The 13,094-nt window shown below is 50.0% G+C and overlaps 3 protein-coding genes across 3 annotated transcripts; 2 read left to right on the forward strand and 1 right to left on the reverse strand.

Annotated features, from left to right (window-relative positions):
* Positions 1 to 416: 416 nt before the first annotated feature.
* haus2 (HAUS augmin like complex subunit 2) lies at positions 417 to 2,571 on the reverse strand. Its single transcript, XM_053845196.1, has 6 exons — positions 2,012 to 2,571; positions 1,726 to 1,812; positions 1,562 to 1,654; positions 1,303 to 1,505; positions 1,134 to 1,242; positions 417 to 1,068 (listed from the first exon to the last, which is right to left on the reverse strand). Exons 2-6 carry the CDS (start codon positions 1,810 to 1,812, stop codon positions 955 to 957), a joined length of 606 nt encoding a protein of 201 aa, XP_053701171.1. The 5' UTR covers positions 2,012 to 2,571; the 3' UTR covers positions 417 to 954.
* Positions 2,277 to 4,639, forward strand: lrrc57 (leucine rich repeat containing 57). The gene is made up of 6 exons (XM_053845195.1): positions 2,277 to 2,431; positions 2,856 to 3,017; positions 3,095 to 3,230; positions 3,317 to 3,585; positions 3,677 to 3,862; positions 3,948 to 4,639. The coding sequence occupies exons 2-6, from the start codon at positions 2,934 to 2,936 to the stop codon at positions 3,987 to 3,989; spliced, it is 717 nt and encodes a 238-aa protein (XP_053701170.1). The 5' UTR covers positions 2,277 to 2,431; positions 2,856 to 2,933; the 3' UTR covers positions 3,990 to 4,639.
* Positions 4,640 to 4,748: 109 nt separating this feature from the next.
* Positions 4,749 to 11,983, forward strand: tyro3 (TYRO3 protein tyrosine kinase). Its single transcript, XM_053844845.1, has 19 exons — positions 4,749 to 5,067; positions 6,168 to 6,351; positions 6,414 to 6,514; positions 6,581 to 6,751; positions 6,825 to 6,911; positions 6,969 to 7,081; positions 7,152 to 7,332; positions 7,395 to 7,537; positions 7,602 to 7,740; positions 7,807 to 7,930; positions 8,006 to 8,103; positions 8,693 to 8,788; positions 8,882 to 8,962; positions 9,033 to 9,125; positions 9,188 to 9,309; positions 9,378 to 9,487; positions 9,557 to 9,716; positions 9,785 to 9,921; positions 9,986 to 11,983. Exons 1-19 carry the CDS (start codon positions 5,007 to 5,009, stop codon positions 10,365 to 10,367), a joined length of 2,583 nt encoding a protein of 860 aa, XP_053700820.1. The 5' UTR covers positions 4,749 to 5,006; the 3' UTR covers positions 10,368 to 11,983.
* Positions 11,984 to 13,094: the final 1,111 nt, after the last annotated feature.

The raw sequence follows: 13,094 nt of genomic DNA on the forward strand, positions 1-13,094 counted from the left end.
ACAGACTACCTTGTCTCTGCTGCTCTTGTGGGGCATCTTGTCAGCTGGCGGACATGAGCGCACGAGAAGCGGCGGACTCCCGACTGACTCAGGACACTTGAGCGTCGGTCCGGTCCGTTGAGACGAGGATGAACGAGTCGGTTGAGAGAACCGGCTCTTTGCTAAGAACCGAATGAATAATTGATCCCCCTAGGACGGACACAGTCGCCCAGCTTCACCGGTCGATGTATGAAACAAAGTCGGGAAGTTCGCTATCGCGCCACCAGAAGTTTATCAAGGCCGGTCCAAGTTGAGAGCGCATGCGCATGAGACCAACTGAATGAAGGGACAGATGAGTCGTGTGGGACGTCACGCTCTTTCAGGGAGTCGGGACGGTCCCTCACCAGCAGACACCAAAACGCCTTTTTGAAGCCCAGTCACAACACAGCATCGATTTTCTTTAATAGCTTTTAAATCGTTGAAAATAAATTCATTAGGTTGACTACAAACATTATCACAACAGTTCAGAAAAGCCACATTTGTCAAGGGTGTGATATGAAACATACAAACGACAACATACAATTGAGCGGGAAAAACAAAACAAAACACTGAAAGTAATTAAACAGTCTCCTTCTTAAGTATACAGTGTGTCTCTTCATTAAGGAACAATAATGCGACGTAAAACACTAATTTATGGACATAAAAAAGTTATTCCTTTGACGCACTGTCAGATACTAAATACATTAATTGCATTCAACTTTTCATTGGATTTTAAACAATGACATTTTGACATAATTTTGTATTTTTAAGATGTATTTTGTTTCTCAACTGAGCTCCAAGAATGTCAGCTGTCAGCGCTTTTGGAGGGCAACAGTAGCGGCCACTGATGGCCAGGTGGCGCTGCTACACGGTTTAGTAGGGTTTTAATTTCGCTGACTAAAACCAGCCAAACTTTGAAATGAAAGCAGCATTTCTTCAGGTTGAGCTGTCACTCAGGAGGCCACTGCCCACTTCCTTCCACTGGAGAATCTGAGAGTTGAGACTCTGCAGCTGATAGACCTGGTCCAGGACCTGGGCCAGGCTGGAGGACTATGAGAGGAGGGTGAGAGACAGATAAGAAGGGCAAAGTACTGTCGTGAGGTCATGTGACTCACCAGCCGGGTCAAGTTTTCATTGGCCGCAGGTCGTGTTCTGACAATGTCCAGCTTCTCCTCAAGAGACTCGATGAAATTCAACATCATCTTTACGCTGTCCACCACGAACCTGGATTGACAGAAGCATCAGAACCTCCCTGACTGGGTGCCTGAGGTTTCCAGGCCATACCTGTGCAGGTCGGCCTGGACTGGCAGGTTGGTGCTGGCCAGAGGTCTCATCAGTCTCTGCCTCAGCTGCTGCTGCTCCTTAAGGACTTCCTGCAGGTGAGTGCAGAACTGCTGCAACCTCTGGAACCTCCGGCTCAGGTAGAACGGGTGAGTGACGTCGGCACAGCTCTTCTCCAACTGAAGAAGCTCCAGCTCCAGACGCAGCTGAAACAGGCATCGAGTTAACTAGACGCCCATTGATGCCAAGCTAGAACCAGCACCTCATCCAGCTCCTTCTGCATTCTGATGTTCTGCTCCACCTGGTACAGCCGAGAGGAGAAGGCGGGACCCTGATCGTGAGAGTCCACCTCCTCCTGAGAGCAGAGAGAAGCCGAGTTATGGATGAGGGGAACTGTGCGTCTGTGTGTGGGAGTGTGTCTTCGACCTGAGACAAAAGTCCGCTGGACACACATCTGGATATTAGAGCTGCTGCAGGAGTCACAGTGAACGGATGGACGTCAGACTGCTTCATCTGGATGACAGCAAACACAAGAGGCTACAGGTGAAAACCCTCATGTACAGTCGGCACAAAGAAACGATCATGACAGTTATTATTAAAGCGTTATGAATTCAGGTCACGAAAGCATCACTTGTCCGTGTATACATCTTGTAAACAGTGCGACCAAGCCGATTAAAGAGGCGTGGATTCAATAACAACAACTGTCTCATACCTTCGTCTGAGGACCCGCCAGATGATTCGTTTCTTCTTCGTCGCATTTCTGGAAAGCTCTACTCCCGCGGGCGCCCCCGCCTGACCGTCCACCTACACTACATTGATTACGCCCCAATGTTTTCAAGTAAAAAAAAATAAAGTCATGGCAGTAAATTCAGCCTTCATTCTTAGATGTGAAGTTGATTAAAACCATTGAAGTTTAAAATAGGCTAACACTGTTTTGCAGTTCAGTTTCCGGTGGTCATTGAACGCAGCCGTTTAATCGCTCCCCAGTGCGCATGAGCGACGTCGAAGCCGTGATTGGCTCTCACGGCTGCAGTCCGTGTTGTCAGTCGGGCGGGTTCGGTCCAATCTTTTTCACACTTGACAGCGTTCCCGTGATCGCTGAGGAGTGGCCGTGTCTCCGTCCAGCCACCGGGTGAGTGAGCTGGATCACAGCTCGAGCCGTCAAGTTTCCACTGGCTGTTAGCAGGCTAAAGCGGAAGCTAACTTGAACTGGGGATTAGACAAATATAGACTCGCCTCTCGGACGAACCGGGCCGCGGTTCTCCCGTTAAGTCTCGGTGTGGTTTACTGGGGCATGAAAAGGGACAAAACGCCCCCGAGTAGCGGTTTGTTTTGATTCTTCTTCTTGTCATATGAGTGGACTTGTGAGAGGCACGTCTCCCCCTGCCGGCTGCTGTTGTTACCGCCTCTAACATCAATGGGCAAGTGCCGTACATGCCTCTAGAATGGAGCTTTTATCAGGGTGTGGCTGTTGGTTTGGATAAAATGATGCGCTGCAATAACCTGAGTGAGGTAGTCAGCAGCAGGTTTGGCAGATGCTTGTTTTGTTTGTCCAGTTACAGGAAGTGAGGGGAGTGAATCACTCCCTCCTTGATGTGACGCTGCGCTGAAGTGTGACCTGGTCTGTGGTCCAGATGGGTAACAGTGCCCTCAAGTCTCACCTGGAAACGTCCCAGAAGACCGGAGTGTTCCAGCTGAAGGGGAAAGGTCTTCTGGAGGTGTGTGTTGCCAGTAGATCAGTCAGTAGATCAAGCCACAACAATCGACTCCATGTTTTGTTTTGTTTTTCTGTCAGTTTCCTGAGGAGCTTCAGCGTCTGACCGCCAACCTTCGAACCGTTGACCTGTCCGAAAACAAGATTGAAGTCCTTCCTGCTAATGTGGGGAACTTTCTGCAGCTCAAGAGTTTGACGTTGAACTCCAATAGGCTTTGTAAGTCGCCACGGCGGCGGATCCACAACCAACCTGCGCCTCCTGCTTCTCGTCCTCAAGGCGCTGACCTGTCGCTCTCTCCTCAGCCGTTCTGCCCGCTGACATCAGCAAGCTGAAGAAGCTGGAGGTTCTGAGTCTGAGCGGAAACCGGATCCAGCAACTTCCCTCCACCTTGGGTCAGCTTAAAGCTCTGCGGACCCTCTGCCTGTCTGGGAACCAGATCACAGAGTTCCCCTCCGGGCTGGGTTCCCTGAGGCACCTCGATCTGCTCGACCTTTCCCGAAACCAGATCCAGAGCGTCCCGGCCGAGGTGTCGGAACTGCAGGCCATCGAGATCAACTTGAACCAGAACCAGGTAGGACCCCCACCCCCACCCCACCCCCGCCCCAGCCAGACCTGATGGACACCAGTGATGATGCGTGTAATGTCCTCACCTGTCGACCCAGATTTCGGTTCTGTCGGCCGAAGTGTCCCGCTGTCCTCGCCTGAAGGTCCTGCGAGTGGAGGAGAACTGTCTGGAGCTGTCCTCCATCCCGACGTCCATCCTGAGCCAGTCCCAGGTCTCGCTGTTCTCTGTGGAGGGAAACCTGTTTGAGGTGAAGAAGTTGCAGGATGTGGAAGGCTATGACCAGGTGAGGCGCCGTGTAGAACCTGAACCGAAGCCAATGCTGCTCTGCGACTCCCTTTCACTTGACCTTGTGACCTCTGTGTCCTCAGTATCAGGAGCGCTTCACGGCCACAAAGAAGAAGTTCTCATGACACCTGCGGTGGTCCAAACCTTAGAGATGTCACATGACTCCACCCACACCCACGGCTGCTTCCCCTGCTGCTAACATAGAAGTGAGGCCGCCACGCTCGGAGGCGCGTGAAGCAAAAAAGAAGACTCCACGACAGTGACTCTTGTGTGTAGATGATGCCGCTGACCGGAATGTTCCTGTCCTTATCATGAATCACCTGCTCCCTCCTCACCTCGCACACTACCTTTTAATCTTGTCCAATAAATGCTCTGTTCTGATTTGACTGTGCTGCAGGATTTAAGGTCACATGATCATTCAGCAGGTTGATCTGATATTTCAGACCTTCCATCCTGTAAGTTTCTGACTCATAAACTAGCACGGAGCTACACAGTCTTACACAAACACTGCTACCTTATAATCGCTGGCACTATGACGCCACCACTGCCGGTGGTCTTTTGTGTGAATCGAGGTCCCCCCTCCCGCATTCCTTCGGGAGACTAAACAACTGTTAAGTCTACCGTGTTCACACATCATTTCCGGTTTTGTCTTTCCACCTCGCATAGGAGATTTTGAATTAAACTCCCGGATTACTTTGACAGCACCTTAGTTGCACTGATACTTTTGTCTAACGAGATTAATAAAATAGTTGGGCTCCCTGCAACTCATTGAAAAGATTGACTGTTTATTTGAACAAACAGAGGTTTCCGAATCTTAATTTGAATGCGCGAATGCGACTTCCGGTTGTGAGGTGTGCACGACATGTCATTTGACCCGATGTTGACGCCGGAGTTCGATCAAAGTTCTGAGGGAAAGTGATAGGTCCAGGTAAACGGACTTGACCGAGTGCGGGACACGTTCGTGTTTTATGATTTCCGGTTCGGTGGACGAGGTAATTCGCGGTGGACGAGGTTTCGCGCGCCGCTGGAACTTTTTTTTGTTGTTGTTTTTTTAAATTCTGGCCAAGACGGCGACCGAGTGAGAACGGAACCGGACCAACCCGCTCCATGTGAACTGGTACCAAACAAGAGATGGTGTTAAGATGGAGGCGCTTCTGTGGATCTTGGTTCTGTGGCTGATTCCGCACGGGTCGAGAGGAGGTGGTGAGTGCATGTTCTCCTAATGGAATTCCGAGATTTACACTCCTGGAAGTGCAGCTCGCTACAGCCTGCACTATTTCTGTGGAACATTTGAGTTTTGGATTCAATAAACCTGAACGGTTCGGTCCGAAACACCGCGCTGAATCCTTCACTTTGCATCCACATATTCAAGATTATTGAGATGCAGTCGAAAAACAATTAGATCCGTGTGAAAACGCCGGTCGAACCGATGCGGAATTGACCAGAAGGCTCCGATCTACACGCTGTTGTAACTAGCCTCGTTCATATTGATTACCGAGGAACGTCACAGACAGGGAAACACAAGGGTGGAGGTTTTTAATGGAGGTTCTGTGAACTATTGACTAAACAGCAGGTGTTTGTTCGCGTTTTCCCGATCATCCGGTGAATATTCAATGTCTGTGCCGACCAATTTCATACACGCATCTGTGTCAGCACTTGAAGTCAACAGGTTTGTTTTAGAAGGTTTTAATCTACATTGGAATTATTTAAAGCGTCTTCAAATTCTGCCCCGGAACTTCATTGAAAAATGCTCGCTTTCTGGTTTGAACTCCACAAACGAACATGTTGCCAGGTATGTGACATCTTCTAATCTTATCACCTCATGAAATTATTTTTTTTATATCAATTCGGTGAATAAAACCGGCTTCAATAAGGTTCCACGGAGCAGAAAACTTCAGTTTGTTGGCGCGTTATGTTCTTGATATCACCATCCGTTTTTTTTTTCATCAAGTATCGCGATAACGAGTTCAGCTTCGTATTGCACCCAGTTTAATTCATAAACAAAGACGCTCTGGCTAATCGATCACAATCATCGATCAGCGTTATGAGTTCTCGGAAGCGGCCCCTCCCTGGTCGGTGACGTCATCAGGATGCACCAGGATGACGTCACTGCAGTAAAAAACGGATTTGAATTTTCATACTGGCGTGATCTCACGTGTTGGAGATTGATGTCAGGACTGATGTTGTGAAGTCATCGACTGTTACGTGATCTGATATAGTTAATGTGATGAGTTTGACACATCAAGACTGGAAACATCTGAACTGCGATGAGTTCTATTGAGGTGTAACCTGTCACCCTGCAGAAGTGTCTTTCACCAGACACCCCTCCAACCAGACGGTGACCCAGGGCAACGTGGTCCAGCTGGGCTGCGCCGTGGAGGGTCTGTCGGACCCCGACATCGTGTGGATGAAGGATGGGGAGAAACTTTACAGCACAGACCAGATGTTCATCATCCTGGGGGAGCAGCACGTGGAGACCTACCACAGGTCTGTCTCTCGTGGTTCACGTCTGTAGATTACATGACGTCACTGGGCTTCTGTATCTTCAGCGTGAAGTCAGTCCAGCAGCAGGATGCCGGCGTGTACTGGTGCGAAGTGGACCATGGCGGCCACACGGTCTCGTCACAGAAGGCCTGGATCACAGTGGAAGGTGAGGAGCACGAGATCCAGCTGGACTGAAGAGTGTGATGGACATGGTCACATGACTTCCCTGCAGGAATACCTCATTTCATCCAGGAGCCGCAGGATGTGTCCACGTTTCCAGGCGCGCCCTTCAACCTCACCTGCGCTGCTGTGGGTCCACCAGAGCCTGTGGAGCTGCTGTGGGTGCTGGGGGGTGTGATGGTGGGAGACGCCCAACCCTCCCCTTCGGTGCTGCTCGTGCAGGGTGAGGGAAACAGCTCCGATGACATCACAATCAATACCACTTCACTGATGTGTGTGTGTGTGTGTGTGTCTAGGTGTTAACAGCAGCATGAAGTTTCATTGTGAAGCTAAGAACTCCAGGGGAATCTCAGTGTCCCGGACCGGAACTGTCCACATCAAAGGTGAGTCTACCTGATGACTGACATGTTTGCAGTGTTGGTAACACTGTGTGTGTACAGTTTTACCATCAGCTCCAGTGGATCTTCAGGTGATGGCGACGGACAACAATGTCACGTTGTCATGGAAACCTGGATTCACAGGCCACTCGGAGTTGTCCACCTGTATCGTCCAGGTAACACACTCTAGGAGAGGTGTGCACGAATGCGCACAAACCTCGTTCAGAACTCCTCATTCTTTCCCAGCTCTCCAGGGTGACCCCCTGGAGGAGGGACCTCCCGCAGCAGAAGGTTCTGGTTCCCCCTCACCAGCTGGTTCTGCCTGGACTGAGAAGTCACGCCAACTACAGTGCCAGAGTGTCATGCGTCAATGAGGTGGGAGCTTCACCCTTCTCCACCTGGCTGCAGTTCCTCACGCCGGAGGCAGGTGAGACTGAACTACATGCACTGACAGTAAAAGATCAGAGCCTCATCCTCACTCATCTACAGCTCCATCCACGGCTCCGAGGAATTTGACCTTTGAACTGACGGAGAAGTTGCTGACCCTGAAATGGGCGGAGCTTCAGGAGGAGGAGCTCCAGGGGAACCTGGTAGCCTACAAGGTCCAGTGGACTCGGGGTGGAGAACAGCAGGTGAGTCTCCTCAGGTTCTGAACTGAGCAACATGCTCTGCTCACTGACCTCCGTCTGGTTCCAGGAGCCGCTGCTGTTCAAACAGGCTGGTGGTCACCTGCTGGGGGGAGGACGCTTCTTCAACTCATCAGTCCAGGTGGCCGCGTGCACGTCGGTGGGCTGTGGACCCTGGAGCCCCCCGGTTCTGGTGCTGCCCTCTGCAGGTATAGACCTAAAAGACAGTTAGCTCTGTCTGTGCAAGTCGTCCAATGTCCCCTGTCATTGCTCAGTACCAGTCCAGGCTCAGCGCAGCCACACTTGGGTCGGAGTTCTGTTCGGGCTGCTGGTATTGACCGTGCTAGGCCTCCTCTTCTCCATGTTTGCCCGCCGACGCGGGAAGGAGACACAGTTCGGGTAACATTTTTGCGGAGATCTGCGGTGGAACCACAGCCGGAGTCTTGGGTCCGACCATCTCTTTTTCTCCCTTAGAACCGCCTTCTATCCTCCGGGAGCGGACAGCCTGGTGTCCTTCACTGCAGCTCGCTCCTTCAACAGGAACGGTGCAGCTGAACTTCCAGAGTCCACGTGTGAGTATGTGCACCTACAAACCAGATGGTTTTAGCTCAGCTGAGCTGGTCAAATTCCTCAGGAGATGTGGCGACCAGACCAGGGACTGGAGATGTGATGTGTTTTCAGCTACCTGGCCAGCTAGCTAATTTGTGTTGCCACAGAAAGCTGGGTCAGGGGTCAGAGGCTGTCCTGAACCCCTCCTGGTGACCACTTGTTTTTGATCCTTCCTGACTGGGCTTTATAGAATGTTGCTGCGTGTTAAAGCAACAGTGACGTGCCTCGTGGTTTACTGGAAACATGGGCTGTGTTCACCTGTGTTTACCTGTCGCATGTGTGAACTGCTCCAGGCTGTTTCCTCTGGGTTTAGTAAACCAATGTTTGTGGCAACAGAGTGAGATGGAGCCACGGTCATGTCTGGTGTCTGATCTTTTGCCGCTGCTGTCAGGAATCTGAGAGTTGACTAAGACTGTTGAGTATATCTGGGACTGCCCCATGGTCTCCTCCCTTGATATCCCAAGTCTGTGTTGGATGACAGCGCTGTTACCTGTAGCTCACCTCAACTGTGACAACATGAGTGAATGAATATGACTCTGTGTCTCTCTCTAGTGGATAGTCTGGGGGTCAGCGATCAACTGAAGAACAAGCTGAAGGACGTCTTGATCCCGGAGCGGTTGCTGTCGCTCGGCCACATGCTGGGGAAAGGTGTTTACCGCAAACACTGTCACATGATCAGAAATGCTGACAAGTCACCTCTGAAGTTCAGAACTGACACGTAAAAACCAACTGTGTGTTTAGGTGAGTTTGGCTCGGTGCGGGAGGCCCTGCTGAAGTCAGAGGACTCGTCGGTCCAGAAGGTGGCAGTCAAAGTGCTAAAATGTGAGTTAACAAGGTCCTGTGTCACGGTATGTTCGCAAGTCTCCCATGATGTGACCTGCTGTGTCTCCAGCGGACGTCACATCCTCGGGTGACATCGAACAGTGCCTGAAAGAGGCTGCCTATATGAAGGACTTCCACCATCCGAATGTCATCCAGCTGATCGGTAAGACCCTCTTAGGTCTTCGCTAATGTGCCACAGCTCCAAAATCATATTTGACGCCACAGGAGTGAGTCTACACCGGCGTCCTGGCCAGCGACTCCCCGTCCCCATGGTGGTGCTGCCGTTCATGAAGCATGGAGACCTGCACACCTTCCTGTTGCTGTCGCGACTCGGAGAGCAGCCATTTGTATGCCTTGTCTCACCACCTCTGTCACATGACACCTCCTCTTTATGACTCCGCCGTGTGTGCTGCAGGACCTGTCTCTCCAGACGCTGGTCCAGTTTATGCTGGATGTGGCTCGGGGAATGGAGTACCTCAGCAGCCGCAGCATCATCCACAGAGACCTGGCCGCCCGGAACTGCATGTCAGTCACCATCAGATCTTTTCTTCTCTGACCAGCTGACCCCGAACCCTAACTGTGTGTGTGTGTCAGGCTGGATGAGAACATGACAGTGTGTGTCGCAGACTTTGGACTTTCCAAGAAGATCTACAGTGGAGATTACTACCGACAGGGTTCTGTCTCCAAACTACCTGTCAAATGGATCGCCCTGGAGAGCCTGGCCGACAATGTGTACACAACACAGAGTGACGTGGTACGCACTCGCACGCTCTCTTTAAACAGGAAGCACATGAAGCATCCTGATGTTGAGTTGTGTTTCAGTGGGCGTTTGGAGTGACCATGTGGGAGGTCATGACCCGAGGTCAGACCCCTTACCCTGGTGTGGAGAACTCCGAGATCTATGAGTATCTGATCAAAGGAGAGCGACTGAAGAAACCCCCGGACTGTCGGGAGGACATGTGAGTTCTGCTGCGAGTGTATGAGGGACATCATAATGTTAGCTAATGATTCGCAATGTTTCAGTTATGACATCATGCACAGCTGCTGGAGTCCAGTCCCGAAATGTCGCCCCAGTTTCCAACATTTGGTGAACCAGCTGGAGGGGCTGTGGCTCAGCTTGTCCCCCGCCCCTCCGCCCAAGGATACTTTACTCTATGTCAACCTGGAAGGGAGTGGGGAGGCGTCGTCGGCAGCGGGGAGCAGCTGGGGTGCCCCCTGGCTACGAGTGCAGGAGGATGAGGAGAAGGACTGGCTGATGGTTGGCTCTGGTGCTGCACGAGCTATTGGGGGGGATTACAGGTACATCATCGGACCCGCTGCTTCAGAGGGGGAGGAGGACGAGGGGCACAGGGAGTCCCTGGACATGGTGGACGGTGATGACGATGACACTGTCATAAACGTGTGACACTTTTACTGGGCGGGTGATCACATGATCAGAGGAACTGTATTGACTGTGACCGGAGACCTCTCGGGTTTTCTTCATTGGGGCCCTTAAATGTGAGCAACTTAAGTTCAGGGATGCCACAAACCGTCACCTGCGCTGAGTCACTTTTCTAATGTAGCATGCTAACAGCTAGCTCACGATTGTTGGCAGTAGTTAAGGGTTTGATTCAGGCCAGACAGGATGGTTATTGTGTTGCTGCTAATGCTAAGCTAACATGTCGATTGAGCACCTTGCAGCTAGTTCTCAAGTCTTACAGAAGTCGGTCACAGATTCAGGCAGACTGAACCTGTGACGGCGCAAGGTTCTCACTGGTTCTACGTCCTCAACACTGAACTTGCAGTTTGGGCATTGTAGTGTTTTGGGTCCAACAACATTGCTGAAGTCATAAACTGAGCAGAGCCCACTCAGGAGATGCTAGGCTTTTTAAATCAGTGCTGTATTAACATTGTTATTTTTCTGACAGAATTTTATTCAATAAATGGTTCTAATGAGCGATGACTCCATTTGCACCCAGTGAGACTGTGCAAGGGTGGCGGTGTGGCAGGAGCTCACCTGGATGGTTTAAGGAGGTGGAGCTTTGTAACGATGAAAACAGGGGCGGAGTCAGACACCATTTGTTTCAGAGGCAAGAACCTCCCGGTCTTCGCTCATGGATCACTGTGTGAACCTGATTTGACTTGATCAAGATCAAAGGAACTCGTGGGTGATGTCCTTTGAACCATGTGGTGTACAGGCCTCTGAAGCAGGATGTGGCCAAGGGGGAAAGTGGCCGGTCTAGAGGAAAACAGAAATTCAACATGACTGACTCTATGACAACTTCCTGGTGGTGCCCATCAGTTGGTTCACTGTCCCCTTCTGTGGTGGGTGTCCTTGTCCAGTCAGTCTTCAACATCTTGCAGGCTTTGAACACAACAGAACCTACTCTTTTCTGCTTAAGAAACACCTTCAAAAGAGACTGATAAAGTCACTAGTTTGAATCACAAACTAGTATTCAGAAACAGAAGAACCTTAAGGGTCAAAGTTTCAGATTTTATTTAGGCCTGTTTCCAACCACTGCTGTGCTGGCATGTTTTAAACATGTTGCAACTTTCAGGTTCGGGGGTCCCAGAGCAGCACAAGAACTCACTTTTTTTTGTCATTCACAAGTTCACAGACAAATTTCTTCGGTTTCTGCGTCTCAAAAGCTTTTATTCAGACCAACAAAAGCGACAAACGTTGCCCCACAACTGAGATCTTGAAGAATTTAAAGAGAGGCACTTTCTCATACGTCAGTGCCAATTTGGAACAGGCTTTCAGAGCAGTCATGGTTTCATCTTGTAGGCCATGTTGATTTGGCAGGCGTCATGTCACGGTTGCATTAATATGTCCTCAGTGTTGTCACGTACTGAGTTGTCAGCTTTAATGCTGACTAGTCTTGTCTTCCTACCTTGTGTCAGCTCCATGGGGACCACATCACAGTTGGATGTCTGTCTCAAACTACATGTAAAGCTTTTAAAATTTAAATGTTGATCAAAGTAACAGTATATTCCTAATAAAGACTATTATGACCACCTGTGTGATGTTGGTCCACTGCCGCCTGTGTGGTTCTGCTCTCCACAGCGTTGACAGTATTCACTACTTTGCATTGCCCAACAGTCATGGACTTGGCAGTCTGGAGTCCACCTGGTGAAGCAACATGGCGGTTTCCTTCAGACCCAAGGTTCTCATCTGGCGGTGATGCCACAGGACAGGGCGTGTTTTTAAGTCCAGGGTCAAACAGTTTACATGTATTAGTTAATCTTAGTCTCCATTTTAATTTCCAGAGGCTTATCTAAGCAGAAAATCTCGTGTTTCTTCAAATAAAAACTACACTTTTGCTACTGACTCCATATCATGGTGTGTCTACGACCTCTGCTTTCCAAAGAACAGCCTGATGAGCAGTTGGTATCATATGTCAACATCAGATCCAGTTTTCGGTCATATTTAAATTGGTATTTGAATTTATGTAAACTATTATTTAAGTCTCTTGCAGGCCACTCAAAATAATTTGCTGGGCCCAATGCGGCACACAGGCCTGGGGTTTGACACATGATGCAGTGAGAATTGGAAATGGAATCTGTGGACCGAAATTGTCATCAGGATGTCAATAAACCTGTTGTTCACTTTTCTGTCTCAGGTCACTGGCCTGACATTTTCAGGCTGGACGATCATTGAGCGCAGGCCCTCGCCATTGGGTCACCGCTTCTTCAGACACTGACCAGTGCTGTCCGAGCACACCACACCACAGGCATAGTTTGGACAACATCAGGCATGCGGTCATAATATTACGTCCATTTCTTTTGAACTCACTGAGAGCAGTCATATTTTATTTTGACCATGAAGTATAATCACCATACCAGATCATTGTGTTTCTCCAACCATTGCAAAGTTTAGAAGCTATTTTCTGTGGTTCATCAACCTTCGTCGAGAGCCACAGATTGTCATTGTGTTGCCGCCACTCAAACATCTTCAGAAGTCAAATTCAACTCACCATTGACATGAACTTCACTGATAGTGAGCTGTTCTTTTCACAGCTACAAGATGCTGGTTCTCCACGAACCGAACGTCCCCGACCCACTCACCTGTGACACAGAGCTTCAGAACAACAGTCGCGTATTCCTCCATCTTCTATCGCAGACACTGGATGCGCTCTGCGACAGTAAATACGGT

This window comes from Synchiropus splendidus, chromosome 16 (assembly GCF_027744825.2).
Source record: "Synchiropus splendidus isolate RoL2022-P1 chromosome 16, RoL_Sspl_1.0, whole genome shotgun sequence".
In the NCBI taxonomy this organism is placed as follows: domain Eukaryota; kingdom Metazoa; phylum Chordata; class Actinopteri; order Syngnathiformes; family Callionymidae; genus Synchiropus; species Synchiropus splendidus.